The 27,155-nt window shown below is 42.1% G+C and overlaps 1 protein-coding gene across 5 annotated transcripts in view; it reads left to right on the plus strand.

The window, feature by feature from the left end:
- iqsec1b (IQ motif and Sec7 domain ArfGEF 1b) overlaps positions 1-27,155 on the plus strand; it is a 205,019-nt gene that overhangs the window by 128,207 nt on the left and 49,657 nt on the right. The window contains exon 1 of one of the 5 annotated variants that reach the window (XM_056392090.1): positions 9,484-9,803. The exons of 3 other annotated variants lie outside the window; for them this stretch is intronic. In XM_056392090.1, the coding sequence (XP_056248065.1) occupies positions 9,757-9,803 (47 nt within the window). In that variant the 5' untranslated portion in view covers positions 9,484-9,756. Of the gene's footprint in view, positions 1-9,483; positions 9,804-12,393; positions 12,479-27,155 lie in introns of those variants that run through there. One more of the 5 variants, XM_056392117.1, reaches the window with a different exon arrangement.

Below are 27,155 nucleotides of genomic sequence, written 5' to 3' on the forward strand. Positions count from 1 at the left end.
AGGAGCTATTTTTGAGTTTTGCTATTGCTACAATGCCAGCATTAGCATTAACAACTATTTACTTACCAGTCTTACCAAGAGCTTCAGCCATCATTGCGTTTACAGTATAAGAGGTAGTAATACGTCCTCAGAGCAGCGCTACTTCAGGGAAGACTGGACACTAGAGTGACCAAAAGTGACGACAAAGGCCAACTCGACCGGGGCTAGCTGGTTAGCGTGCTAACTTCAGTAGAAAAAAAAAAACGTGATAGAGACAAAGAGTTAACACTGGTGTTGCTTTCCACCGCTGCAATCAGCTCTTCTTTCCTCTAGACAATTGAGTAAAGCTGATGATGCTAACGTTAGCTGTGTAGCACGAAGCAAAACTTACAAATAACTTCTTTAAATTTAGGAGATTATGAGGCTTTAATAACCATATAACCAGTTCTACAGGGAGCATTGGACAGATTTCCTGGCACTAAAATGCTTTGCAAACATTACAGTGTTATGTGCAGGTTTCCTGCAGTAATGGTGGCTCGTCTATCTTCAGCCACAGCTTATATTTGTCTATTTATTATTTGTTACCTTAGAATAAAAGGCAGGGTGTCACTGCAGCTGCTGCTCCATTTTTTTCCCTTTTTTTTTTACTTACTAAATCCCTCAACTTTATGGAAGTGGAGTACTAAATCCCCTTTAACATTAACATAATATTAACCTATTCATTCACTGAAATATTCTAACAGTATCTTGTTCTGCTGACTAATTACTGGAACACTATATTTATTGCTTTAGTTTCATTAGGCTAGGGCTTCAATCAGCTGGTTCTGCCATATAAGACAGAATGATATGGGACTTTGTGTTTCGGTCTGCAGCATCATCCCTCAGTGCACAGTATTGTAAAATTTCCTTTGCTGTTGTCATGACTCACAGCCTTATACAAAATGCTGTCTGTTCTCACTTCAAAGCAGCGTGCAAGGCTGAATAATTGCTGTATCGCTTCGCGCAGCTCCCCACCCAACCTGGTCCATGGCTCTGTGAAGCTGACGGAGCCAGAGCCGAAAGCTGTAGTGGCGCTGGTCTCACGTCCAGCGTCCATTTCAACATCTCTGCCAGGATGTTACTGACAACAGAATCATCCTGGTAGAGAGCGACGGCACCCATCCAACAGTGATATCTGTATTAAACAGTGGGTGACCTTGGCACGCTGATGTGATGGGGTTTGTGTAGCGGTTTAGCGCAGGTAAAGTTGAAAGTGATTCACTCGTTTGAGCTGAATGAACAGTTCTCTTTGATATACTGTAAACCACTCTGCATATGCAATCATTCTTCCACAGCGCTGTATTGACAACGATCCAAGAAACGTTGGGCCTTGAAGCATGTTACTTTTTTTCTCTTTTCATGTAAAACCTGTATAAATCCTACGTGATATTCGAGCAACTCTGATTTGTTGCACAAATTTGTACTTTGGGGAACATGTAATCATAAACTATTAATGACCCGTGTTTCTATAGTCATCATTAATTCATCCCTGCATCTGCACTCGGCTGCTCCACTTAATGCAGGATTATTTTTTACAAGTTTCACAATGAATTTCTGATGATGGATCATGTTTTTTTCTTTGTATTTTTTATTTTTTTGGTAATGATTGGCCTGCACCACAATTCACATCACAGCACTGATTGGTTCCCCCACCCTGACCCTCAGCTCTCTTCTTCAACCAATCAGCCAGAGTAACATCAAGGGTCCATCAGTGTCTTTCATTGCTGTTTAGGGTTGTCCTGGCAACCAGCCCAGGCTTTATGTGCACATGTGTCTGTTTGAGGCTCTCCCTCGTGGGTGCCGACTTCGCCCCCTCTGTGCACCATGTGCTGCTGCTGATTAGCTCGTCTCTGAGCAGCCTGGGCTGGCAGAGACTGTGCAGCATCTGATAAAGCCTAATTGATACGGCCACAGAGGGAGGCCTTTGTGTGCTTTGTTGGCCTGGCGAGGCGCAGCAGAGTCAAACCTTGTCAGTGTGGCTGCTTAGACAATAGGAGCAGCTGTAACTCAACTGTGAAGAGCAGCAATGATGGAGACAGGAACCTGCTCTGCTGTTAACTGACTGGGAAAAAAGTGAGCGCTGAGAGAGAGAAGGAGAGTAGTGGGGTGAGGAGGAGGATTTGTGCATAAGAGGGTTGTGTTGGGACAACCCTTTTGTCCAACAACTTCAGGAGAAGCCGCGGTGTCCAGTGGATAACATCTCTATCAAGACACTACTACTACACCTGGACATACAGGGAGCACAGGACGGCACAGAACCACTCAGGATTAACAAAGGGAGCAGAAGGATGCAGGTCCAGCCCCCTCCATGTGGGCCAGATGCACACAGTCAGATGCTGAGATGGGACTGTACCATGTGGGGTGTCAGTGTTGTTGCCATTCAGCCTGAGCTGAGCAGGATTCGCTTTGTTTCTCTAAGTGTAAACCGCTTCTTGTAAAAAGAAAAGTTTTTTTTTTTTTCTATGGACCCCCCCAGAATGACATTTTGAATCTAAGCCTCTGTTACGGGCTGACAAAATGTTGAAGTTCAAAGCTTTTTGTTTGGATTACTGGCAGTTCCTCTGTCTGCAGCCTCTGCATGGTTTCTATAAAAGGTAAGGTGCTTTATGCTGTATGGATAATGTCTGTCAAATTTTGTCTTTTTCCTTGCCTAAAAAAAAAAAGACTCACAGCCATGACCCTTCTAAAATTGGAATAATACCATAACATGATGTCAGTGCTTTGTGGTAATCCTGTAGGGATTCAACCAGCACACGCTATGGTTGCCCAGGATAATCAGACTCTTGCCTCGTAAAAGTGTACTGTTTGAGGCAGACATGAATGATGGACAGCCACCACGTTCCAGCCCCTGTGCTGCTATATTGAGAGTGACTGAAATGGGGGGCACGGGGCCCACATGTCAGTGAGGTCAGCTGGTCTGAATGGAAGTGCTATTGTTGTGGTTTGCCCCTGACAAGCTCCAGCACAGTATCCAGTCTATTGTGTGTGTGGTCCCACTCATAGTTATTGGCTTGGCAGCATGAGCCGACACATGCTCACAAGTTCTCCTCCGCCCCTATCGGTGTCCACAGAAAATCCACAGTCCGTTCAGCTCTTGAGATCAGACTGTGGCTGGTGTGTTTTTAAAGTTTGCATGATGAATGTAAACGCTCGTCTTTTGCACATACGATAGGAAATATGACGGTCGGATGTGTATGTGGCAATATAGTGATAATTACCTGCAGTTTAAAGCGGCACTTCACACATTTTACACATCAAAGTTGTTTCAGTCGACAAGGGAAGTACGACTCAGCCTGTGCAAACAGCTGTATGATATCCTCTGTGTGAAAGCCTGTGTTGTAAACAGGGGCCTCAGTTTGAAAGACACGGGCATTTACCTGCCAGAGAGGGTCGTTGTTGGCATTATGGGAAATGTAGTGAGTGTCGCTCGACCCACGCTAGAGACTAAAAGTCAGGATTTCTTTGACCCTTTCTTTTTTAAAAACTGTATTGTGAAGTCCAATACTAAATTGAAAGAGTGCGCTGTTGAGATAGGTGATCAATCAAATGAATTTCATTCATTTGAATTTTGTTTTTGCACAATGTCTCTATTATTAAAAAGGTTATAAAAAAGTACCAGGTTGCTATTTGGCTGCTTGCAATGGCACATTGAGACAGGACTTTGCACATAAATCTGTGTTCTTGTTTTTTGTTTGTGGATGAGATAGCATACGTACTTATAAAAGGTTGAGCCATGGGAATTGACTGATGAAGATTGTATGGGTTTTTTCTTTGTTTGGTCTGTCCCTGCCATGTCGCTAACACAAGCTAACACTAGCTCACCAGCTGCCTTGATCAGGAAGTGAAGGATGAAGGAGAAATTAATAAATTATATCACAGCCACAGTCTTTGGAAATGTAAACAAAGTTTTTATGAGCTGACATCAAAACACACACCTCTAGCTCATGCTATTGGTTTGCTAGCTACTATAGCCCACAACAGTCAAGTGCAGTCTTACATGATGAGATGTTGGTGCTGATGCTGGTCACTAAACACACATTTCATTTTCATTTTGATATAAAACACAAATGATGTGAGTTGAAGGCTCTTGAGGGAGCTGTGGACTAATATTGCTGCAAAATGGTCCGTTACACCAGCAGAAAGTCATACAAGGGTTTTCTGTTGAAACATTCAAATGACTTGTACAGTGAAGGACTATACAGCCAAAATAAGGGACACACTCATCTTGAAAGCTAATTTTAGCAGCTGTTCCTGGCCTGTGTTTCATCTCATTTTCTCTGTGTAATGAGAAAGACACCCGTGGGGTCAGTTGAAAGTGAGCAAACTCTTGGCCTGGTTCAGAGAATGGTAATCATAAAGGAATATGTAATGTTGGAGAGGAGCGTCTCCGAGCGTGGATTGTCACACACCTCCAGGCCATATTTATTCATGAGTGCACCCATCCCCCCACCTTCTCCTTCCACGCAACCATGTGTCTGGGGGGGGGTGAAGACAAAAACATCCCCCCACGACACGGCTTAATGCGCGTGTGTTTCCATTTAAATACCGGTCATTGATTGGATGGTAGAGACCCGTTTCATTAAGCTTGAGGACGAGCCAAACTCTTGTATTGTGTTGTGGAGTGTGGTGGAACTGGAAAGTGTTAATTTGCTGTGGGGCTCTGAGTGGTTTCGGGAGCCAGACGGTAATCAGCTGCAGTTTTTGTGCTTGGGTCAGTGTGAGGACAGACCTGCTCATAATAGTGTTTGTGCTCTTCAACTGGCAAGTCAACAGCAGATAACAGTCTGAGTCTTGCTCTTTGTTACACACATTTTTAAAGGATTAATTCAACAAAATGGTTTCTAATGAGGATGTAAATGAATACGAGTACGAATGTGCTCCTAGCTAATAATGCACTCTAAACAGCATCCAAATTATCACAGTAGTATTAGAGGGTCAGAGACCCAGGGCCCTGTTTTGTAGGGGGAGCAACTCTCCTCTGACAGTTGGATCTGCTCGCTTTGTCCATCTGTGTGGCGCCGCGGTGCCAAGTGCACACTGCACAGGTGGAGGTACAGACAGGTGGGTGGTTTCATTTACATGAGTCAGTGCAAAGTGAGTTGTTGGTATTTTGGTGGAAAACGTGTCTTAGACTCTTCACTGGGAATAGAGCTCTCAGAACCAGGAGCAAACGCGCGGCAATGATGGAATAACGCTTAAGATGTGCATTTTAAGTAATCACCCCCCTGCCAGTACAGGCATTTAAATCGGCATAACTTAACGTTGATTGTTTTTAATGTTGGTAAATCAGTCTGCATTTACCTATAACTGAGTACCAGTGGTTCTTACAGTATCTGTTGTCCACACCTGCTTTAGGTTTTAAAACACATCTCTTTTGCTATGTTTACTCCTGGTGTCCACACGACTCCGGCTCTCCACTGTGTTTATCTTTATTAAATAATGTGTAAATGACACCGTGCAGCCCACACAATACTACACCTATAGACTGCTCCATTATGACTCAGTATTCTGTTCTTAAATTGGGAGATATCGCATTATTGTGTAAAGCTTCTCCTTTATTTCCACTTATAATTACTCAACTTTTTTTTTTTTTTCTTTACTGGTGAGATGCTTTAAATAGCATTTTGTATATTCTGTAGCCAGCTTATCTCGTACCTATACACATGAACAGTATAAATGGCAGTGGCATTTCTGATGTATGTCCTCCCACATCTGATATAGATCTGAATACAGAGGTTTTGTGACGTAAATGATACAGACAGTGGTTTCGCGTTACACATCTAGTTCTGCAGGTATTTTGGATTTTTTTTTTTAGTTGTCCAGGTTAAACAAAGAGGTGAATGGCGTGTTGTGAAATGGAAGTAAAGAGAACCTGTGGAAACTGCTGACAGTGATTGGTGCTGTTTAGTTATTTTAGATATAATTTCTAAATGCTGAGATTACCAACTAATTCCCCTCCATTGTATTGTGGTGGGGGAAGACCATTCAGGGTATCAATCTGCAGTATCTTCATGTCCAGATACAACTCGATAAAAGAGATTTTTTTTGTTAGGTGGGTGAAGTGAACCCTTTAATAGCGTCTTTGTGGGTTTTTTTTTGTTGTAACATTGTTTTTCTCTCCACTCCAGTAGATCAATGACCCCAGTGGTAATCTGTCAAACCCCTCTGTTTGTCTTCTAATGGATTTACCTGTCTGTTAGTAGCTGAGGTGGACAATAAAGGCGACTGCGCTGACGAAGCGTGAGGCGAACCTGCGATTGTGCCGTACGCAGAGCTGGAGTTAAGGCAGCCAGGTGAAAAAGGTCGCTGGCCTACATCAAAATGTCCAGACACTGTATAGTTCATCAGCGCTGAAGATACCCCCCCCCCCCCCACACACACACACACACACACACACACACACACACACACACACACACGCCCGCACCCTTTCCTCATTCACACCCACTGACTCTGAGGCCCGCAACGTATCACTGCTAACTCTTGACAGAATAACTGCACATGAAAGGCTCCGTTATGTATTTTAGTTCCCCCCGCACAGAGATCGAGGGTTTGCCCTTTTTCCTATAGGATTCATCTGATTATAGTGTTTTTATCTGAAGTTAACAGACAGAGCCGTGGCCTTTAATATTCCACACTCATTGTGGACCGGAGGGAGCAGTCTCCGCTGAGGACCAAATTCTGGACATCAAAAGGCTTTTCAGGCGTAAAGTAGGTCCCTGGTCTTTCTCAGATTGATCCCAGCGGAGTTCACCCCAAGTCTTTACAAATGCAGATGAATTACTGATAAATCTCGAGAGGTGTTCCAGATTCACAGTGGCTCACCAAAATAATGGGAATGGCCCTAATTTGGTTTTTCATGCTCAGAGAAGGCCACTGTATAACAAACTGGAGAACAGGGTACAGTAGTAACCATGTGTAGTGAATTGTTTAATGTGAAATACTGTGTTAAAAAGACAGCACAGTCTTTAATACAGTGTTAATTCCATTCATGTGTCGGTCCATCATATTCTGCCAGCAGCTCGTTCACACCGCCCCCTGCAGGGTGCGCTCGGCGTGCCGGCCCGTTCCGCTCCAACCGGCGGCTGATACGCCTCGTAACGGTCAGTCTGATATCAGCCACTCTGTCTGTGATTTCCCTTCGTGGCGTGAAATGGAAACATCAGAGTCTGAAGCCCCTGTCAAATCGATCTGCTGTGTGAATGTGAACAAGTGTGGCGGCGCAACTCCTGAGCTGCAGTCACTGTAAATCAGAGCTTTGTAGCCCGTGGCATGGCACACAGCGATGTTGATGCTCCCTTTGTTGACTGGTTTTGTATGAGGCACTAATTATGTCGTCTGTGTTTCATCTGCTTTTGATCTTGTCTCTTCACTTCATCTGGAATATTCTAAAGATGAGCTTTATCAAAAAAAGTTGAGTTGTTAATGACTGAAGTCTTCCTGACTGCCAGTATCTGACCCTGCCATGAAAGTGGGGTCAGAGACAGACAGACAGACAGACAGACAGACAGGCAGACAGGCAGACAGGCAGGCAGGCAGGCAGGCAGACAGACAGACAGACAGACAGACGGACAGACAGACAGACAGGCAGGCAGACAGGCAGGCAGGCAGATGAAAAGACAGACAGACAGACAGACAGAGGGAGGGAGAAATGTTTGGCAGCTGCTCATTGGAAGGCCACAGAGGCCAACAGGAGTGAAAATACTTGGCTATTCTTGAACGTCTAAAATAACAAAGGCAAACTTCTCACATGATCGCTGGAAGGATTTGCATTACTATGTGTCAGCGTATCCTTTACATGCAGCTGAATGTTGTCCGGAGAAGTTGCTATGCGCAACTATTACCGATTACTTAGGTCTGAGGAAGCATGTTAATGTTACTGTAGGTAACATGAAGTGTCACTGATATACCGTAGATGTCATGTGTTAAACTAAACTAATTAAGTGACTCATGAGAACAAATTTAGACCAAAATGTCAGTCACTGTGACCTTAGGTACGTTCACTCAAGCCCTGGAACACGTGCTCTTTACTTTCCAGAATAAGAATAAGAATTTCCATTTTAAGCTACTTTAAAATTCTACTAATTTAAAATTACACCTTTTATTCCACTGCAGTTATAGTTGTTAAAAATGCAGATTCAGATTGATGTAAGCACAGTATGATAAAAATTAAATTACCTAATATTATATGCAAAGTAGTTCAAATTAGCCCCCCATTGAAAAGCTGCAGCAATAAAATCATAGTATCACTCATTTGATCATTTTTAATTAACGTTTGCTCGTGATATTTCTGCACTTTTACAAAAGAAAAAATTTGAATGCCAGACTTTTACTTGTAACAACAACAGCAACAAAACTATGAATATTTGTAACAACAATAATTAGACAGAACTGAAGAGGTTTGACCCACAAGAGCCAGTATGATCTACATGACCCTGACTACCCTGCATATGAAATTAACCAAATGGGTTTTTATAGAAGAACAAAGCAAGTTTAGACGATGTGTAGATTTTGTCTCCATGTTAACATGACCCACTTTAATACAGACCAGCATATGTGAGTGTATTTCAACTCTTTGGACTCATGTAGTCACTTCAGTGTATTTCAGTTACCCTGCATACATGTAGGTCCGCACTGATACGTGAATTATTTTATACATATTTTGTGCATGGTGATGTGGTGTGTGCAGTGATGGTTAACAGTGACAGACACTCAAACAGACATCTGTGTTTACTGCTACTGACCTGGAGTCATAACACAAGTAACAGCTAACGTAGCTGCAGAGTCTCACGCTGACCGTCCGCACCACCAAGCTCCTCCGCTCCTTTCACTGAGGTTGTAGCAGAGGATCTTTAGGCTGCACAGCTGTTCACATCTAACATTTACCACTAGCCTGCATATTTTTTTTTCTTTTGCACACACATCTCATATTTCCAAAGTTAACAGAACTTTTATTCTACATTCCACTCTTGCTGACTCAACAAAATGACTTTAATCCTGTGCCCTAGATGTTATTCCCCTCCACCTTGTTAGGACATGGTTGATAAGTAATGCATCAAACAGTGTGGCGTGTCCAAAACCTACTGCACCCACTCAGCAGCAGTCTTTATCACACCCCTCAGGTCAGATACCATCTATTGAGAGTTTGTGAAAAAATGTGAGATCCGACACTTGAGGGGAGTACAATGACAACAAACAATGCCCGAACCTTCCCACCTCCCATGCAGCGCCAGGGAGATGATTTAGGGGGAATTACGTGGCAGCGGTAAGTGATAGACTCCTAAGGAAGGGGGCTGCAGCCGGCTGGTGGAATGCGAACATGCACTAGCATTACACACTGAGGCAAGGAGGGATTTTACTCCCTGTCTGGACCACTTAGTCGCTGGCCTTACTTGGTAATGCTGGATAAGTCTCGTCTCTGCTCTGCTCTCCTCAGACAAGAACAGAGGGAAAAGAGGAGCTGAGAATGAGCAGTGACTGAAGTAACCCAGCCTCCAGGAGAGAGAATTAGTCATTTTTCCTCTGGAACAAGAAAAGACTACTACATGTTTTGTGGTCAAGTGAAGAGAGAGTGAAGGAGTGGCCTCAGTGGATGCTGGTAGGAGTACTCCTGCATGCTCCTCTCTCATGCAGACGGTTTTCAGCCTTTAGTTGCCTGAAAACATCTGGGTCTTGTCCTCTCATCAGAGAACTTAACAAATCCAAATCTCAAGTTTCCGTCCCGATGATGTCAGGGACATGTGGAATCTAATGTGGAAGTACTGCATTTCAGTGCGGACTATAAGGTAGGGGAATCCTCTTACTCCAAAGCTCCAAAGCATGGTGGCACACTGGTGGAGACGCTGTCAGGGTAATGGGGATCATGTGCTGGGTTAACGCTCACTCTGTTTTTAATATGTTTTGACATGTTTTTAGTTAATCCGGGGCTTGAACACAGCATTTTTTTTGTAGTACTTTTTGACTTACTAGAAGTTATGAAATGTTTTCGCTCAAGTGTTTGACAGCTGTGATCCAGATCATCTTGTGGGTCAAGATCAAACCCGAAAAGTTGTTTCAGTGAGTTCTGATTGCAGCTGCAACTTCCGTCAGTTATTTTTCAATTAATCATTTATTCAATAAAATACAAACTGCAACTTCTCAGAGCCTGAGTTGACGTCTTTATACTGCGTGTTTTGCCCAACTAACAGAAATAAAGATGAATTTACAGCTGTTTTTGCTTTATAAATAACTCAGACCAGTGGTTCCCAACGTTCTTGGTTATGACCTTTAAGTTGCATGTTTAACAGTTTGTGACCAGTTCAATCAAAGACTAAATTCCTTGTAAATTTTAGCGCCCCAAAGAAGTAAAAGTGTTCAGTAATTTGCAAGAAATACACAACAGGATGAAAATCAAAAATATCTAAATACACTTCATTTAATTAACTTAAATAACTTAACATTAATTATTAATGAATTATCCAAAATTGTTATATGTTATTGTATATTCTGATTATTTTTTTCCCAGTCATCTGTTCAGTTAATGGACTAATGGCTTCAGCACTAGTTTAGATGAAAAGGAGGAGGATTCACTGAACTTGTTGCTCGCTATACTTCTTACAACTGTTCTGTCAGTGTTTCTGAGGAGAGTATGAAAGTTGAAACAGGACGAGAGAGAGAGAGAGAGAGAGCGGCTGTATGGGACGGGTTAAAGCATTAATGGTTCCACACAGTGATTTCACCACTGCAAGACTAAAATTAGTGGCCATTGTGGCTAGAGCAGCCTGAGTCAGCAGTAGCCAATCACCATTCATAAACTCCTATGGTCTGTAATTCCAGTCTCTGAGAATCGGCCAGCCACAGCTTGGAGTTCATGCTTTAATACAGAACTGTTCCTCCCTCTCGGCGAGTCCGGTCGTTTTATTGAATTTCAGAAGAATCCTGTCTGGTACAGTACACGCACACCGTCTTGTGTAATTTGGCCATCAGACATTTTCCGTTTCTGCTGATTTCTCATGAACGCCACGGTGACATGGTTTTTCCTCTCTGCTTGGAGTCCCCTCTGTCTGCTCTGCTTAGAATTACCACACACTCACTCACACATGTACACAGGACCTGGAGGCTGAAGTCAAATGTGTTGTATTTTTAAATAGCTATCTTACATTATCCATACGTGCAGTTTAGTGTAACTTTAGTGCAGCTTTAAAGTATAACTTTCATTTAAAACTTTGTATCAAATCATAAACATTTCTTTGTACCATCAAGTGTTTGTGAAACAACAAAAACTGCCTAAACCTGAAAGTTAGTAAGAAGCTGATTGATATAATACATGTTCGGGCCCTTTTAAGACGAGCTCCCAGCCGCTGCAGGAAGCATGGCTACTGTTTTCTGTCTGTCCTACACATATAAGACCTTTCACAGTGTTATTGTTGGGACCGACAGATTGAGCCTTTGATAGCACGTCTCTGGAGCGAGAGAAGACGACAGTGTCATCTTCCTGCAGTACATTCCTGAAGACAGGAGTCATACCTCAATAGCTCCCCTCTTCTCACATGCAGGTCTCACTCTCCTCTGACCCCGCTACTCTGTCTTTTCTCCCCCTGTCAGTGCCGGACTACATACCAACCCCATCTGTGTCTGTGTGAGTGGTTTTCCCACAATATTTGCTATCTGTAGGGAATTTTCAACCTGCTTTGCTGTAGCTGTTTTGTAATAAATTCTCTTTAAAGAGGCTGGTTTTACAGCAGAGGTTGGCCCAGACTGTTTGAACTCTTAGCTCAATGTGTTTTTTCAAAGGCTGTGTGCATGCAGGCGCTTTAAAAAAAAGGCTTGCCAGTGAAACAGTAGATGCCAGGGAACCTGATCTGGCCATTTCAACTGCAAGCCAAAGGAGAGCCAGGTATTATTTATTTAAGTCAGGGACTCAGACTGGAGCTGGAGCTGCCAGTTTGAGATGACCTACAGTACGTGTCTGTTTGTATGCATCCTTAGCTCCCACCCTCCCTGAGGAGAGGAAGTACAATACCTCTTCTCAACTCCACAACAGATCTTGATGACTATTACAGCTCCACACAACTTCCTGGCAAGCAAGCAAACACAGCAGATCAGAGCCAGCGGTTTGTCTACGAGCAGATGTCTGGTGCGTCATCTACTCTGTGATGCTTTCCATGTCGTGAAGTAGAGCTGACCCGGCCTTCCAACAGGCTGCACTTTAAAAGGTAAAGTCATTTCTGCTCCCCACTCTGGCAGGAAGTTGAATTAGAGGGCCTTCTGTAAACAGCACTGAGCAGTCAGTCAGCTGTTGGCCAGGCGCTCTCTGACAGCACCTCCCTCTGAACCATAGCTGTTAAAGCGGCAGCAGTGTCTCAGGAAGCTTTTCTCTCTCTGCCATAACACACCTGAGGCACACAGGCAGGAGGCAGAGAGGATTTTTAACACTATACGGAGACAAACAGAGCAGCAACGGGAGAGTTGAAGACATATGGTGAGTGTGGTCTGATTCACGTTCGGTCAGATGGATATGGTGTACAAGGAAAGACGGATATTTTTAGAACTTTACTGGCTTGTGCTCTAAAATTATGTGAATGATTTGTTTATATTTTCAGAGGAAACGTCATGTTGTTTTCTGTCATTCATTACGCTGTGATGTCTGTCAGTGAAGCTGCCATCTGTGTTCAGTTGCTTCAAGGTCACTTTATTCCAGCTGCCATTCCTCAGCAATTTCGCACTTTGCATCTTTAGTGTGCAAGGAATTCTTTTCATCCTGATTTGGCGTGTCAGAGTCGGTCTTGTCATGTAAAAAGCTAATTTAACTTGACTGTGTCTCTCAGTGACAGACACAGCAGACGATTGGAGATTGCAGAAAAAGTTCTGTCTGCTCCCAATGTCTCTTTTTGTTTTTGCTTTGTCTACCTTTCCATGAATTTCTCTCACTTTTGAAGAATGTGAACACCAGGAGGATACTGTAAACTCTGCAGAAGGGAGTGTTTTAATAATCTTGCTTGTTGTTTGACTGAACGCCAGTATTGTAATGAGCTGTTATAAATATTTCAGAGATGCAGTGTCTTATTTCCACCTGTAATCTGATTCAAGTTCTCTGTCCCAAACTCACAGTAGGCTTGGAAAGTTTTTGTTTGTGTGCAGTTTTGTAGATTTGAATCTTGGTCAATCACACTTTCCTGTATCTTTATGCATACATTTATGCAGCAGTCAACACTAATATGTAATCTGGACGCTGTCATTGTCCTTTTACGTCTTTTGGCCTCAAACAGTTCTTTAAAGGTCCCATATTTTACACTTCTCCTGTGTTTTATTTGAAGTTTTGATATTCATAAGGATATATGTTTTTGGCTTTAAAGGTCCCATATAGTATAAAGGTAGATGTCCATGTGTTGTTTGATTATAAAGCAGGTCTAGGTTCTATATTAATACTGTGAAAGTCTCTAAGCTCTCAGTCCACAGAGAAATGCACACAGCCTGTATTCAGAAACTGAGCCTTAAAAGGAGCCATCAGGACTTCTGTAACTTTGTGATGTCACAACAAAGCAGTCACTGCACTCCCAAGCCCTGCCCACCTGGACCCACCATCCAACCTAGAAGGATTTGGTTTCTCTGAGTGTTCATTTCTCTGTGGACTGAGCGCTTTGATGATTTAACAGTATTAATATAGAACCTAGACCTGCTTTATAATCAAAAAAGACATGGACATCTATCTTTATACTATATGGGACCTCTGGGATATATCTAACAAAAAATTGACATCTTAAACTTGACAGGACCATATTGTATTTTATAAGATTATCAAATGCATTTTATGTAAAATCTTAGTCTGAAAACTAATAACACTTTTCACATAAATGTATTAGAGTAAGAAGCACAATATTTCCTTCTTAAATGCAGTAGAGAATAAAGTTACATGAGATGGAAATACTCAAATACAGTACAAGTACTTCAAAGTCTTAAGTACAGTACTTGAAATGAACTAAGTTACTTTCTACCACTGAATTTGGAGTCTACATTTATGCCAGCAGTATCAGGATATTAAGCCATAATGTTTCGATTAGACAGAAATATCATCTCCGTTTATTGCTCTCCACATATGCTTGGATGGAACTGTAATGGATTTAAATGGCTATAACAATGAATAAATGTCACCGTAATAACTTAGATGTCATTGTAGCTCAGGCAACTGCTGCACTCAGAGTCCTTCTTAATCACTGTCAAGTTCCGTAATTGGCCCAGTCCTAGCATCACTGGTGACCCGTGGCTCGGTCAATAATGGCCGGACAGTAGCAGGGGCAGTCAGGGACGCAGCCGCCACCTGGGGTCTTCGTCCATCTTTTATGCATTTCAATGGAGCTGGGCTCATCTAACATTAATGGCCACAGTGGCCCTGAGCGCAGATCACTCTGTCTTGGCCAGCTAGGCTCCAACCTGGGCTGTCAATGGTCCAGGGGGGTACCTTCGGTCAGGCCCCGGCTGCCCTGCGAAGCCTGACTTCATCCTGACTCTGATAACAGCAATGTGTCACCTGCTAATGGCACTCTGACGGATTAGAGACACAGCAGCGTTCTCACAGGATCCTGCAACCACTTAAAATCTAAGCTATTGGCCATATTCACCATGACCTTTCGCTTCCAAAGTGCTTTTCCCAGTATGGCATCAGAAAGTCCATTATTTTCTCCTCAGGAACAGTTCCGCCTCCATCCCTGTAAATTCAGAAAGGATTGCTAAGTTCCACCTAACAGCTGGAGCGAGCACTCGCCAGATTGTGACTGTGTGTATGCATAACTAACCCAAAACACAACGTGTGGATTTCCACTGAAGTGCAGAATGAATGAGGGTTTCACATTATCTCAGCACAGAACAGAACATGTGCCACCGCCCACTGGCTGGTCATATATTATGTAATTCCTTAAAACACTGTTTGACTCAAATCATTGCCCCAAACCACAGGCAAGTCAAGTGGAGTGGTTGGGGAAGGAAACACAAGTTGGTATTTTTCTAATTTAAGATCATTCACAAAGGTTCTGTCTTTGATTTTAAAATCAAAACCCCTTTTAACATCAATTCCCTACAATAGGATGGTTGTACAAACTGCTTTACTGCTTTCGGTAGCTTTTGGCAATCTGATCCAAAGAAACATAAAGTTTACCAAGAAAAAACCCACTTGTAGTAAATATTGTTTCCCATTACTGAGAAAACTTAGAATGACTAACATATTGAAGGTTTGTTTGTCACCTCAAGTCACAGCAACGTTGTTTATAATGTGCAGACCCGAAGCTAATCAATGGGGGGCTAATGGTTCCTGGAACACCTCCTGCTACTTGCCCACACCCTTTGGCCTTGCATTCTGGGAAAATATCCATCATTGGCAGTGTTTACTCTGGGGTTTGTTTTCACTCTTAAATTGTATCAGCCAGGAGCAGTGGTATAAACAGTAGATGAACATTACTGTTATTACAGCTGGAGGAAAGTCATGTTGGATTTCAAGACATTCAACTAAATGTTGAATTATATGTGTTTGTATATCATACTCTCATTGCATGTGTCTTGCATCAGGCCACTTAATGCTAATTATTATACGTGCAGGACTGAGAAAAACTGACGTTAATGAAGTATCAGTGCTGTGATTAATGTTCTTTATTTATCGACCAGAAATGCCAACAAATTATTACCCACTGTGAATACTTGTTTGCCTGTTCTCCTCCCACTGCCACACCTCCCAGTGGTGGACCAGCCACCAGCCTTTGACCTCCCCTCCCCTCTCCTCAACTTTTAATTCTCTTTCTCTTTCTCTTTCACATCCTCCTCCTCCTCCTTCTCTTTTATTATTTGCGGCTGAAGTCTGCAATCAATTAGTATGAGAGAAGGCCCAATCAATTCCTGCTCATTTGCAATTCCTCCCCGTTAAACAGTTTCCTTTATTACCAATGTCATAATTAATGCGGAGGAGATTGAGAGGACGGGTGGGAGAAGAGAGAGGCCTCAGAAGAGGGAGGATGGAGCTGGCAGCAGAGTCTGTGTGTGTGTGTGTGTGTGTGTGTGTGTGTGTGTGTGTGTGTGTGTGTGTGTGTGTGTGTGTGTGTGTGTGTGTGTGTTAGTGTGTGTGTGTGTGTGTGTGTGTGTGTGTGTTAGTTATCATCTATTTGCTCCCTGCCTTATTGCCTGCTGCTCATCCAGACAGCAGTCATCCAGTACAGTACACACAACATCACCGATCATATGTTTCGTGGGTTATGCTTGCATTAGTATGTATTAGTCTCAGCAGTGAAGGAATAAACCTGAAACGGGTCACAGGGGCTTTTGGCAGTCACTGTGTCTAGTAGATACATTTTTGTGCATAAATAAATATATTTTAAAAACGTAAAAGAACAGTGTCACTACAGTTTCAGCCTTAGTCATTCCATGTGTAGCTATTGAAGAGTAAACCCCCTTTTTGCTGACAGACAAATCCAAAGATTAAAAAAGGCAGTTAGCTATTCCATCCAATGTACTCGGCTGGGAGACTTCAGTATGGCTGCTGAAGGCCTGGGTATACTAAATGATTGTTTCTTTGTATTCTACGTATGTTAAAACACATGGAGCATCCACAATCCCTCATATCAGCTGTTCTGTGCTAAAGTGCTAATACACACCAAACTAAGAAGGTTAGCATAAATATTACCTCACAATCATTAGCATGATAGCATTGTCATTCTTGTTAGCTTGCTGACATTTAGCTCAAAGCACCATGTAGTACAGCAACACAGAGCTGGCTAGCATGGTTATAGACTTTTTAGCTTTTTGTGAGTGCAGCTTATTTAACATGTAACTATCTACTGCTAACAATAACTTAGCATGACACTGCTCTGCTAGCTAACAAGCTGGCTTTATTAACTACTGACACTAAGTTGATCATATTTGTCATGAAGGATAAATGTGTCTTCTGTATTGGCACAGCTAAAGTTGTGAGTTTAAAAAAGACAGTTAGCTTTCCTAGCCAACCTTCAATATGGCTGCTAGAGTATGTGCCTATAGCCCACTTCTGTTACATATCCCACCTTTGTGTAAACACAAAAGCAGCATCCGCCACCTTTGTAAAACAGGGGTTAACCTCTGATTGCCCCACACAAAGCGAGTAGATTAAGATAAAGCCAGTATAGATGAGAGAGAAAGTTTCACGACAGTGAATTGAGCTATTATGTGAGTAGTACACAGCTGTGTGGAAGCGTGTTTTATGAGCAGTAGGATGAGATGGCAGTGTAACTGGGGGGCAGGTGGTGGACCACTAGTAATTACTGGGCAGCACTGCTGCACAGTCAGTGGTCCCCACACACCAATCTGTCTTCTTCTGACCCTAATGAAAAGCCTTTTAACATCTGATTAGCTTTTAATGCCACTCTGTGGCCGTGGGTGTGGTTTGGATATGAGAGACTGGGAATGCAGTATGCAGATATTAGTATCTGATTGAAGAGCTGTGTGATCCAGGTGTTGATAATTGCGCTGGAGGTCTATAATGGTTTCATAAGTGTGTGTTTGCGTGTTTATATGAACCACTTTGTGAATGCATTTCTTTCTTGCCTCCTTTTCTGAGATGTTTGGTTGATGGATTGTGCAGATAAACTATTTGATGACACAGGAAAGACAAAGCTCATTAGAAATTCATAGCAGATTATCCACACAACTGAAACCATAATGGGCATCAGGAACATAATGAGTGTCGTTGACATTTTACCCTTTGCTTTATTTTGACTTTACCCTCATTCTCATTTTCTGGCTTGAAAACAACAGTTTCTCAAAAAGCTGCTAACGATCACATTATTCAGTTTATACTTAATTCAGCTTTAATCTGATGTCCTCCATCAACCCAGCCATGTCAATGTAACGTCATAAAGACGTTGGACTCTAACGACTCTAACACTTGAATATTGGTTGGAAATGAAAATCGTGTTGATGTCAAAACCTAACATTGGCTAACTGACATTGTGACTTGAGCAGACTTGGGTTTTGCTCATGACTAGAATGTTGCTATTTTTTGTCAAGATGGCGTCATGAGACGTTTGAAAGACACTGGATTTTGGTTATTTAACGATGCAACGTCAACTTTCATGAGGTCAAATTGATATTGTCATTGGATGTTTTCCTGGCATTGAGCTTTGGTCACCTGACTTTACATCTTACATTCAACCAAATGTCAGCATCTAACAACATTGGTGACAAGCTGTGTGTCTGCAGGGAAGCACAGGGAGGAGAGTTGCTCTGTAGAAATGAGCTTTCATACTGTAACAGTATGTTCCCTATCTCCATAAAACAAAAAAGAACTTTCTCCATCAAAACAATTCTTTGACTTGTTTTCAGTAATTTCTTGGCTTTGCAGTTTGTCAGTTTTTCACTGTTTGACAAGAAAGTTATCACAAACCTCAGGGAGACTTGCATTGTACTTCACGAGAGACAACACATTTGACAGATGTTTTGCAGTGACTAATATCTTGACAGTCTCGAAGTAAGACAGTTCATAAAGTGATCAAAAGCGGGCTTGTATTGTGTTCTGTGTGACAGGGCATGCCATGAAATTGTCTAATATTTGCCTGTACAAACTCAGCATTTAGTCAAAGGAACGGATGTTGAATATTCTGTTCAGTAATGCTCAACTTTGTCTGTACAGAACTGTGACATGTGCACTGTAAAATGTGTTGTAAATAAACTGAGAGTGGCAGGTTCGTGCTAAAGCTTAAAGGACATTTTCCTTTATTACAACTAGGGTCTTATTTTATTGTTTTGGCCCTCCTTCAGATCATTACGATAACACTGTACTCTCTAAACTAAATGTGGGAGCACAGTAGCCTCAGGTTTGGCCCATGTATTATCATTACATTCAAGTCACAGAGCTTAGCTTCTGTTTTTTCCATCAATGTCTCCTAGACATTACGTTCCTATACAACTCATTTGCAAGAGCAAGAAAATAAAATTTTCTTCAAAATGCAAATCATTTTCTCTGTTAAAAAGAAAAAAAGGAAAATGGAAATGGAGAAATGTTGTTAATTCACACATTTGGCAAGTCACAAATGTGTTGATAGTGAACATAGTGTTGATATGTAAATAAACAAAGAGATAAAACAAAGCCCAAAATAAGATGCTAAAATAAGTTCTGTCTGATAAGTAGTCCATAACCCAATTGTTCAATTCATTACATAAGACAAAGAAAATCTTTGCTGTTGACTGACTAATTGAGTAAATAATGAATGTTTTGGCAAAAACAACAACAGGTCAGTCAGGTTATCAGTTTCTCAACAAACCAGTAATGTAGCCGTCGTTATTTAAACATTTCTATTTGGATGTGAAACAGAAACACAGGAAACCTGTACAGCTATGGCAAATACAGCAGGACAAAGTTGAGTCAGACATTTACTACAGACATTTTGCAAAATAAATATATTTAAATAAAATAATTTTAACCGTTTGCTTTTGTTTTCTCTTTGGTTAACTGTTTTTGTGTAACTGCTTGATTTTCTCGCCCCATTGAAATTTTATTTAAAACTTCTGATATAGTATAGAGGCACATATCCATGTGTTGTTTGATTGTAAGTTCTATATTAATACTGTGAAAGCATCAAAGCGCTCAGTCCACAGAGAAATGCACACAGCCTGTATTCAGAAACTGAGCCTTAAAATGAGACTTCTGTAACTTTGTGACGTCACAACACAGCAGTCACTGCTCTCAGCCACGCCCCAAGCCCCTCCAACCTGGACCCACCATCCAACCTTGCAGGACTTGGTTTTTCTAAGTGTTTACCTGAAAGCTGCTACATTTTTATTCAATCACTCAGAAAACAGTCAGAAGAGAGGCTCAGAGCCTCCTCTCTTTTGATTGGCTCGCTGACCAGCTCCAGAGAGAAGCCTGAGGGAGGAGATGTAAAACTACATTGAGACAGGTTTTGGTTCTTAAAACCACAAATAAAATCTACTTATGGATGAACACTTCAAATAAAACACAGAAGAAGAGGAAAATATGGCGGTTTAATAGTGTTGCTATGATCTCAGCATTGAACTTGGTGACTGCAGTGTTCTTGTTCCTGACAAGACTGTTAGTCAAAACTATGAAAATAGGACCCAAGCTGTAATAAACCAGATCTGTCCTTCAACTGATGTATCATGCCTGGTTGGTGAGGTGGCACTCAGCAGCCTGACAGCAGGATGTGGCCAACATCTCTCTGCACAGGACGGTAAACACTCATTAATTCTAGCTCTGCCTGCACACACAAACATCTGCCGTTTGTTGTCATGGTGAGTCAGTGGACCTTATCCAGCACCTACTGTAGTCATCTCTCAAAGCAGGCACCATGGCATGCCAGGTCTTTGTACACCATGCTTCACGCCTCGCTATGCCAGCCAACCACGGTCCGTCCGGAACCAAAACGAGTACACACCTCTTTCTGGAGTGAAGGAGGGCTGCCATGTGATAGGGGCTGAGCTGGTGGATCCATCACAGAGCCTGCTGTTAGCACACCTACGACAGAGCATATTGTTAAATGTTTTGACAAAAGCCCTCTCGTAGCAGAAGCAGGGCTCTCGTCTTCTCCCTGCGGAGGATTTCCGGCGCGACATCACAGGCGGAGGATTTCATCGCCTCCGATTCTCGCTGCTGTAGAGCCGCTGCCTGACTCTGTACGGGGCATACAGAGGTGTTCTTCTGAGCAAGCGCTGTTTTATTTCTATCAGTGCCGGAGTGATTACAGCAACCTGGTGTGTGTGAACTGTCTTCAGAGATTTGTGCAGCTATCATCCTCATAAATTGCTTTATTCTTTGTACCAAAACCCTTGATTCAATTAGCGGATCCAGGAGGCCGCTTAAAGGAAGTTGTTTCATGAGTCATCAGCGCTGTTGAGGAGCGTAGTCACACTTCACATCTGGACACCTTAGTGTTGTGACAGGCTGTCAGGAGATGCAGTTGAAAGCTCCTCTCGCTGTCTCATTCCAGCTCTTTTTCTCAGTGGCGTTGAAGCCGATGGTATTGACGTGGTGTCAGAAGTAGTGCCAGCACAACACCAAGCCTCTGGGCTGCAGGCCACTCTAATGAGCTCCCCTGAGTGGTTAGCAGGCTGATGGAGATGGTCCATCCTCTCTCCTCCCCCTCACTCAGCATGCTTGGCTCTAATTGGTGGGGGAAGAAAGGGATGCTTCAAAATTATAGGAGACAATACTTTGGTCAGAGGACAGAAAAAAAAAAAAAATCTACTTCCGCCTCATCAGAATGCAAGCCCCTTCACCCCAATTATAATTTCTGGTGCAGACCAGAGGATTACATCAGTCAATATGTCTTAAAGCATAAAGAGAAGGACAGGTGTGAAGTGAGAGGTATCAGGTGTTCTTTTTGGATGATGTAAGAGTCACATGTGCCAAATATCTGCTGGGTTTTCACCTAATTCTGATTGTCTTGTTGGCTTTGAATATCAAAGTGCCGTTCATGTTCTTGAGCTTTAAAGGGCCTGAAAACTGGAATAATGACACCCTCTGCTGGTCACTGCTCAACACAACCACCAAACCTGAAAGCTGAAGAGGCACTGGTCCTTCATCAGTAGGAAGTTTAGGCTTGTAGCATGTCTTCTCTTTCTGTTTCTATAAATATAGTATGTGCAGTATATTATTATAGTTGCTGGTTTCCTTGTGGGTCTGTGCACGTATTACTGGAATATGTATTACTTTGAACCAACAGTGTCTTTGAATCCTTTGTGGAATGTGCCAAACTGCCGTGCCATGGTAATCACACTAACTTACTAACGACGCTGAATTATTACAACACTGGGTGTGTGGTCATGTTATTTAACACAAATTAATTCAGGAAAATTCACTCTAAAATAATGAAGCTCTTAAAACTAGATTGTGACAGAGGGACCCACTTTTCATTCAGATGGTGAAGCAGGACCCACCTTAAGGTCCTGGTCATGTCGGTAGATGTTGTGCATATTAAAGTATTCCCACACAAAATTAAAATGAACCAGATGAGCACAAACAAACAGTTGACAAACTGTGAACCTGGTACCGAGGCAGTTGCGCACTTTGCCTGGCTAGCCATCCAGTCTGAAACACATTGACCATTTCTCAAGGTTGTACCTCTATTATGTAATTTCTACATCTGTCCGAGTTTAATTACAACCCCCCTCTGAGCTGTTTAATTAAGGGCCTCATATCCAAAGCAATTACTCCAACATCTTACATTTTCTGATTTTCTGATTTTCAGTTCTGTTAATTATTCTCTCCATTTCCGAAATTCATTATTTTTTCATTAATAGGATCAGTGTGGTTCCTCGCTGTGTTTATCACATGTCAGTCATGAGCGTGGGTTTGGTTTAACACAATGAGGCTCGACGTTCAACGACAAGAAAAATAATCATTAATCTGCGGAAATGCTTTTCATGCCTTTAATGCTGGTGACAGCCGTGAACATCTGTCTGTCCCTTTCGCGTGATATCTCAGAAACACTCCGATGTAACTTCTCCAAATTTGGCAGAAACGTTCACTTGGACTCAAGGATGAACTGACTAGAATTTGGTGTTCAAAGGTCAGAGTTCAAAGTCACTATGACCTTACAAAATAAGTATTGCATCATAACACAAGAATTTATATGAAGTCATTTTATATCCAGAAGGTCAAAGGTCAACTTAACTGTGACGTCCTAATATTCTGCAAATACACTTAATGCATTTTGCATATATGTAGTTTTTACTACATATATTACATGAGTCTGGACTCACATGGATGTAAACTGCAGCCTGACCATACAACCGTGAGGCTGCAAGAAGGGAAGAGAGACCAAAATAAAATCTCTGACCTAAACTGTAAATTGTTTTCTATTGAGAAAGATTGCTGCATTTACATTTACACAAAGCAAACTGAAATATATTTGTATTTCTTTTACTGACTTAGATTAAATGCATAGAATCTAAAAATGATTCAAATGAAACCTTTCAGCCCTGAGTAGTGTCTGCTGGCAGATGTTCCTCTCAGGCTGCCTCAGGCCCCGACAGCTTCCACCGGCCACATGGTTAGGTCATCCTGTACGTACCTTCCAGGTGAGTAGAAAAATAGGTCCACCTGACACTTAATACTGCTGAAACATTTTTATACTTTTTCACATCTGGAGTATGGAAACTCTACAGTAAGATGAGACTGTTTAGAGGGAGTCGAACGATAACTGTTCTGCCTCTAATCTCTTTCCATCTAAAATCAAAGTTGCTTTACAACTTTTACAACACAGACAAGCTGCTGTTTTACACAGTGACTTATTAACCACAGTGTAATGTATTGATTAGATGTTGTGAGGTGTCGTGTGAGTGCGTGGTGTAGCTAAGGCTGACATGAATTGACCCTGGGGAGGAATTTTCAGCTGTAATGGTTTCGCAAACCAAAAAAAGTGAGGACTTCAGAAAGTGTTAAGAACAGAGACATATTGCATAATGAGGGCTGCTAATCGGTTTTTCCCTTCAATAAAAAGGAGAAATTGCAAACATGTTGGAACTGCCTTTCTGGTGAAAAGTGATAACCAGCACCTCAAAAACAGACCGGAGATTAAAAGCTTTTGTTCTTACCCGGCCTTTAAAATGTTCATGTAACCAAAGGAGTTAGATGTAAAGGGCATATAGATCCACATAACTTTCCTCTGGCACTCAGGTCAGGCTTTGTTTGTGTCCATCTGTACGGCATTAACGCCCTCTCCCGCTACTTCATGTTGCAATGTGTGAAACAGTGCTGCTGATCCCTGTGATGTCACAAGCTGTCCTGCCTTCAGAGGCTTATGGAGAAAAGGTAACAAGCTGCTTTATCCTCATTAGCATCATTAAATTATGACGTGCCTCCAGCTATTGTTGTCATTCTCTGTTGTCTCCAGCTCTGCCTCCCTCTGACTCTGTTGTTTTCCTGCCCTGCCCCCGCCTCAGTGAAAACTAGACAACGTACATTTTATTTGAATGTGCATGAGAGAGATGCAGGCGAGGAGGGTCAAGGTGGCAGAGGAAATGTCAGAGTTTCCCCTCAGTGTGTCCGTGTGACACTGGAAGTGGTTGAGGTGCTGCTGTTGAGGACGATGCTTAACTCCAGTCAATCCAGTGAGGCCAGCAGTTGCAGCAGGGTTCAAACCAACGCTGCAAGCCTTCGCCTAAAATGCATGTTAACAACAGGGAGCAGCAGATAACAGTTGTTGTCATCATCAGGCAGCTATTTCTTGCTCAGTGACATTTTCCTGTGTGGGTGACTCTGATTTCAGTTAGCAATGGAGATTTGCAGATTAGCATCATTGACACTTTTTTTTGAACCGGTAGGATTATCATTTTATAGCACTGTGTTTACTGCAATCTTGCAGCCTTGTTAAGTGTCACATGCACAGCTTTGATCACATGCAAAAACATGGTCAACTAGCATTTAAATTTAACAGTGTAGTCCATTCATAAGTAGTCCATAGGCTGATATTGACTGAGACTAAAAGCCTGAAGATCTGGGCCTCATCACTATTTTAAACTTTTTTGTTTTGCAAGTTCTAAATATTTGAAAATGCAATACAAAAATCACTGGAATCCCCATTTAAAGCACAAATGGTCTTTTAACATGAGACTGACGCCAGAACACAATAAAAAACTATCTAAGTATGTCGACCCAGTTAAAATGTGTTTAACAGCAAAGGGAATTTGCCCAGCAAACTTTACTCACTGATGAAGGCCATGGGATGTAGCTGAAAGACTGGGAAATGTTTCAGTAAGTGGATCTCACACTCTTTATTGAACTCTTAAAAAAAACAAAAAAACTTCAGTAATGTTTATGAACACAGACGTAAATTTGGTCAAATTTTTTCTGTGGTTCTAATGACTCATTTAATATTCCATCTAAATAAAATATATTTATAAACACAAAACTTTAAAACAATGCTATGAAGTAGTGTCCCTCACTTAGAGGGATTATCACTGGTTTGCAGAAAGGGAATCTGAACCTACTGGTAGTGATTTTCGTGCTTGCTGTGGTGTCTCCACACTGATATAAAAAGCTTTCTGAGAAAGATGTTTTTGCAGGAAGGAGAGACCGGCGAGGAAAGCTTTAAACTTCAGCAATGTTTTTATAGCCAAAGCTGAACTTGAGCTAAACGGGGACGCCACCTGTCAGAAGGAGCCATTAGTCGGAAATCCCATTACCAGTAATCCTATAGGCCCAGTGGTTGGAGCGCAGCAACTAGTCTCTACTCTCTCCCTCGGTCTCTCTGTTTGTAACTGCTGGCACTTCCAACAGCCGTGCTGCCACACCAGTCGTCTTGGCAACAGGCCTGTGAGTGCCCGAGTAAGAAGGGGGCACGACCCCTGGCAAACTTCCTCCCAGGTGGATAGAGAGGCTCGCTCAGGATATTAATGCCGCTCCATGCCAGCTGCAGTTTACAGTTGCAACAGTAAGTCTTATCTTCTGAGGTTCTTTTCTTCACAGAAATGCTTTTCTCTTTGTGGTTGTTAGTTTTCCTTCCCTGTACTGTCAGATATGGGGCTGCGTGCTGAATCATCAGCTTGTTTTTCAGAAGGTTTTGACAGTTTGAACAATGTGTAAGACATGGCGTGATCGTTTTTTAGCAAAGAAGAAGCTTACACCTGTGTATCTACGCTGTGCTGCTGTGCTGTAGTAGAGAATCTCAATCTGTATGAGGCATGTGGGCCAAAAGTTACCACTGACTGTGCTCAGATTGTTTCCTTTCCTGCTCTATTTAGGCAAAGTTCATGTATGGCTGTTTGTTTTTAGACAAAACTCAGCTTTTGTTAACTTTAACTTTTGTTAACAGGAAACATGACTAAGAGTCTGCAGCCATGCTGGGAGCTTTGTGAGGCTGTAAAGCACATTGAGGTTTTGAGCTAAATATTGATGTCAGCATGCCAATGTGGTTATAGTGACAATGCTAACATAATGATATTTAGGTGGTATTATATTTACCGTGTTCAAGTTTAGCGTGTTAGCATGCTAACATTTGCATTTGCACGACACACAGTACACACACGTATAATGGGAATGTCATTAGTTTTGTAGGAATTTGGTCATAAAACCAAAGTATTGGACAAATTTAAATGTTGACTGATGGTTGATCATCACACTGTTATTATCATCACACATTATTTATTTACAATTCACAATCGGAGCATTCACAATAACCACTCAAAATCAGCTGGAGGAGGTGCATAGAAAGAGCTGTTTGTGGCTCTTTCTCTCTCGTTGACTATCCCTTGACTTCCCTGTCTTTTCCCTCCTGTCTGCTACAATGGGGGAGGATTTGGGGGGGGGGGGTACCAGGGATACCAGGGATACCAAACAGAGAAAAATAGTGCAATAACTAACAATGCCAGGTTTGTTCAGAACCTCCCGTCTTGACACAGTAGTGATGATTCTCTCTGATCAGTCAGTTGTCTTCAGTGTTTTCACATCACCTTTTGGTTTCGCTTCAAGCTCCCTTGGAACCTCAGTGGAGGTGATAGTGGAAAAAAAGGTACTAGATACCATCCATAACAAAGGCGAGTAGAGTCAAGTTCAGTTGAGTCAGTACCATGTGGTGGAAAAGGGCTACTGGCATGTTCCGTCCGTCTGTCAGATGATCTTCTCTACGCTGTGTCAGTACTACCACAGTTATGTCCATGGTTGTGAAATAATAGTCACCGTGAGACCTGAGTGATTGTGGTGTCTCTTTTTTTAAATCAGATTTGGCGGTGCAGTGGTTATCACTGTCGCCTCACAGCGAGAAGGTTCTGGGTGTGAACCATGAGTTTGCATGTTCTCAGTAGGTTTTCTCCGTGTACTCCAGTTTCTTCCCACAGTCCAAAAACACTGTGAGAGACAGGTGAGCTGTCCAGGGTTTACCCCGCCCTCGGCTGATGTCAGCTGTCCAGCCTAAAGGATAAGTGGTTTAGGTAATGAATTAATGAAATTATAATTCATTCAAGATAGGCAAACAGGTGATTTATGAGTAACTCCAATGAGAAATAAAACAATGAGAGAACAGAAAAGATTAAATATTACAGTTCATCTTTTGATAACAAAGATCATTTAAAATCGCTCCAATTTAGCATTTTGTACCAATGGAAACTGGATTTTCTGATGTGTGATTTACTGTGTGAAAAATAGCAATAAGAAAACAACAAAATTCTATTTTGAGAACAAAACTGAATAG

This window comes from Seriola aureovittata, chromosome 2 (assembly GCF_021018895.1).
Source record: "Seriola aureovittata isolate HTS-2021-v1 ecotype China chromosome 2, ASM2101889v1, whole genome shotgun sequence".
NCBI classification, from domain to species: domain Eukaryota; kingdom Metazoa; phylum Chordata; class Actinopteri; order Carangiformes; family Carangidae; genus Seriola; species Seriola aureovittata.